Source organism: Gossypium raimondii, chromosome 2 (genome assembly GCF_025698545.1).
Source record: "Gossypium raimondii isolate GPD5lz chromosome 2, ASM2569854v1, whole genome shotgun sequence".
NCBI classification, from domain to species: domain Eukaryota; kingdom Viridiplantae; phylum Streptophyta; class Magnoliopsida; order Malvales; family Malvaceae; genus Gossypium; species Gossypium raimondii.
Window position 1 is genome coordinate 11,674,395 of NC_068566.1, and position 1,101 is coordinate 11,675,495.

Here is a 1,101-nt window from a genome sequence, read left to right on the forward strand (position 1 = left end):
AATATATGAAAAGATAAAAAAATAAGGATAAAGTGATACCAATATTAAAACAAAATCGATTGATAACGTTGGTTGTAACCATTTACAGGTCATAGAGAAAGATAAAATCATGATAATGAATATTGATGTCATATCTTATTTACATTGCTAACCAATAGTCAAGAGATGTATAGATATAGCATTTTCACTTTTTTAGTTTCAGTGGTCATAATTAAATCCTGTAATGGAAAAGGGTTAGCCCCGTGACTAATTTTACTCAAAAGAGAGCCACGGGATTTGAATGACCCTTTAATTTCCAGTCTCCTTTCATTAAAATCTTACTCAACAATATCCGTGACCAAAAAAGAAAATTTGTGATGATGATTCAGTTTTGGTAACTATTTATAGGTAAACTATTTTGGCATGAAGATGGAGTGAGAGAATTGTAGCCAGTTTGCAAGTTGTAGGAAATTAATGGGCAGCTCTTCTATTTATGAGTTGAAAATCAATAGAATTGGGTTGCTGTTGCAGTACTGTTTTCTATGGCTAATGTTTGTTGTTCCATTGAAATGGAGCCTAGAACTTTGAATCAAGGCCAACTCAACCATGCTAGGGTATGTCTCTCTCCATATATATTTATATTTTTCTCACACCCAATAATAAAATTCCCATTTTTGCTTGTGTAGGAAATGGCTGCAGATGTAGCTCAGAAGATGGACCCAAAGGAAGCTTCAGCCAGTTTCATTGAGGTTCGTTTGTTGAACTAAACCAAGTTATTAATTTGTGAAATTATAATATATATGGCTTTGCAGGGAATTGGATTGATGACTTCAGGTGGTGAAATAAAGGAAGTGGTGACTGAGCTGACACTGACAGATGATGAAGAAAAAGAAGTTGGAGCTCAAAACATTGTGGAAAGACCTTGTCAATGTTCATGCAAAATTAACAACATTGAATCTCCAGATCCCGACTTTAGTGTTAAGGAAGGAGCCTGTTAATGCTCCTTTTTTTTTTTTTTTAATCTCTATTCCCTTTGTAAATATACTACTATTGTTTCTCATTCTGGGGTTAATTAGTAATAAAACAATACAGGTCTCAGGCCTGTTATATTTGGACTCTTAA

The 1,101-nt window shown here is 33.7% G+C and overlaps 1 protein-coding gene across 1 annotated transcript; it reads left to right on the forward strand.

Annotated features, from left to right (window-relative positions):
* Positions 1-389: 389 nt before the first annotated feature.
* LOC105788032 (uncharacterized) lies at positions 390-1,101 on the forward strand. The gene is made up of 3 exons (XM_012614713.2): positions 390-593; positions 666-728; positions 792-1,101. The coding sequence occupies exons 1-3, from the start codon at positions 522-524 to the stop codon at positions 975-977; spliced, it is 321 nt and encodes a 106-aa protein (XP_012470167.1). The 5' UTR covers positions 390-521; the 3' UTR covers positions 978-1,101.